Source organism: Callorhinchus milii, unplaced genomic scaffold (assembly GCF_018977255.1).
Source record: "Callorhinchus milii isolate IMCB2004 unplaced genomic scaffold, IMCB_Cmil_1.0 Scaffold554, whole genome shotgun sequence".
Taxonomy (NCBI): domain Eukaryota; kingdom Metazoa; phylum Chordata; class Chondrichthyes; order Chimaeriformes; family Callorhinchidae; genus Callorhinchus; species Callorhinchus milii.
This window is the reverse complement of record NW_024705295.1, coordinates 41411-43783: the sequence shown is the minus strand read 5'-3', so window position 1 is coordinate 43783 and position 2373 is coordinate 41411. Positions and strand designations below refer to the sequence as shown.

General features: G+C 50.6%; 1 protein-coding gene across 1 annotated transcript in view; it reads right to left on the bottom strand.

Annotated features, from left to right (window-relative positions):
* Positions 1-1488: 1488 nt before the first annotated feature.
* LOC121852187 (kinesin heavy chain-like) overlaps positions 1489-2373 on the bottom strand; it is a 29626-nt gene continuing 28741 nt past the window's right edge. Inside the window, 1 exon segment of the mRNA XM_042346280.1 lies at positions 1489-1659. Coding sequence (XP_042202214.1) covers positions 1489-1659 — 171 coding nt within the window.

Sequence of the window (2373 nt, the reverse complement as noted above, 5' to 3'; positions counted from 1 at the left end):
GGTCTACGCGAATCCGGATAAATGGCTCCTTAGGCGCCTACCTATTGCTCAGAATGTCCTTGCTATCTCGCATTTTTCGTGATTAGGCTGCCAAGAGATAGGGCCTCTCACATCGGACTTTATGTTGCCTCTTGCGAATTTCAAGGTGCAACGCGCGCGGTCACCGATATCAAGCTAGACCTGGCCGCAGTGGGTTGATTTGTGATCGCCTCTGGTATAACTGTACCCTCCACTTGTCTAACTTCGAGTTAGCTGGCCGGAATCAATTCAAGCACTGAGGCCACGAGGAAGGGGGGTTGGTTGGAACACGTCTGGATACCGCATCTCCCAGCATTGAGAGTGTATACTCTTTCCCTTGACTAAGGAAAGGTGTAACCCTAGGACTGTACATAGTTCGGATGTGCCAAACTTTCTTGGTCTGATATTCCGCGCGTTGCAAGGAGATGATCTCCCCGGATCAGTACTCTTGGAGAGACTACAGCTAGTAGTGTCGCCACTGCTGCACTTAGTCTCCGAATGGACAATGTTAGTTCCCTAAAGCAGCCCGGATCTCATACTTTGCCAAAGCTCCTGTGCAGGACACATGGCGGGACAATGAGGGGTGCCGATGGGGACCCTGTCAGCTGGGCCTCATTCCAGCGTTCAATACGTGCTGGCTTACTATGGCCGACTACTGAACGGCACACACTAGAACGCGGGTATATTCCGCATTCGCCTTAAGCGCAAACTCCAAGGGTAGTGGCATTGATGTATGGTATGTGTGCTAGCCTAATGCGGTAGCGTAGAACATAGGGGGAGAAGCGTCCTCCAAGGATTACTTTCGACCTAACCATTCCGGTGGCCCTTTACAGACCGGTTCGGTTTTACAGAGTTATGAAATCAGCATTTCACTTAGCATGACACGAAAGAGTTGCTGCAGTGGCTATGATCCGCCCTGCTCTTTGCTGATTCTGACCCGGTAGCCATCTGTGCCAGGCTATACATATACGGGGATTGTCTCGCAGCGAGCGAACGCTTGACCCTAAAATCCACTTGGGCGCACGTATAATGCTAGATGTGTTCTAATTCGGTCAACCTATGCGCGACGAGAAGATTAACTACCTGACCGCATGCAAGGCTTAGCAAACCTAAGACGATATGTCTTATCGCAAGGGTCTCTATATATCGGCCTACCACGGGTTTCAGGCCGGCTAGATAGCCACATAATATTTCTATGTGCTGAACGAAGCGTTGCTGACGTCGCATTGATATGCGTATGACCCGAGCTTCGCTCGCTAGATCCCCATTTCCGCAACCCATTAGAGGCCGTTCTCTCGGTAGATATTTTCTTAGCACAGGCGGGGCCCTACTTGCTACCACTAGACCTCATTGTTCGCGGTACATTGTTCCTTATCACTTAAATGGTTCTAATCTGTCGAAAGTTTCGGCGCCTAGTGCGGGAACCTACCAACTCGGGGCCTGCTGGCTGTATATTTTTCGGCATCACGGTCAGTCCAAATCTCTGGCACCTAACTCGTTACGTGCATACTGCACTTGGCGCACAAGGGACGACGCTCGCATATCGTCATAAGCGCTACCAGAAGCAGCCACAGCTTCGATCACGGACGCTGCCGGGAGATAACCGGAGTCACTGGATCCAACATGACATTCATCGAAGAACTAAACCGACATGACGGGGCTAAGCCAGCCCCAATGCTGATCCGGGCTTGTATGCGAGCGATCCCGCGTGCAAAGCCAGTTAGTAAAACGTGAGCCGGGGGACCAAGATGTAAAAGGACGCATCTCTTCCATTCATAAAAAGGAATAGATGTTCCTTATATACGTCAAAGGGGGAGCTAGAAACGGGAAGTGCTGTGTTCAGGGTCAGAGAATTTACTATTACCGGGGGGTCCCACAAGTATAGGTCGTCAACAGCCTCTTAATGGAAAAAGGGACATAGAGCGCAGTCTTCACTGAGAACCTGAGTCTGACAACGCTGGACAACCCTACAACAGCCGTAGCCTCTATAGTTGAACGTTAAGAGACGGTGGTTGTTAGCTGGAAACCCTCCGCCCCTACGTACGGTCAATGCTCGCTAGTTCCGCCGGTAAGACTATGTACATCTTGACTGTGCTCTAGACTGACTTCGCTCTAAAGATGTACGCTCTTTGATTTGCAACCCTGGACCCATAGTTCGCTATATTGACGCGATTGCCATACCAGATATTCTACCTGCGAATCCCCCCCGGAAGATGGCTTCCGCCGCGAACTACGGAAACTTAGAGGCCCGACGGAAACGCCCGAAAGTATGTGTCCACAATTATGGTCTCGACCAATGTGCAAATAGTGTTTGTTGTTCGTATTTCATCTAGTAGAGTTCTCATGGTCCCACCG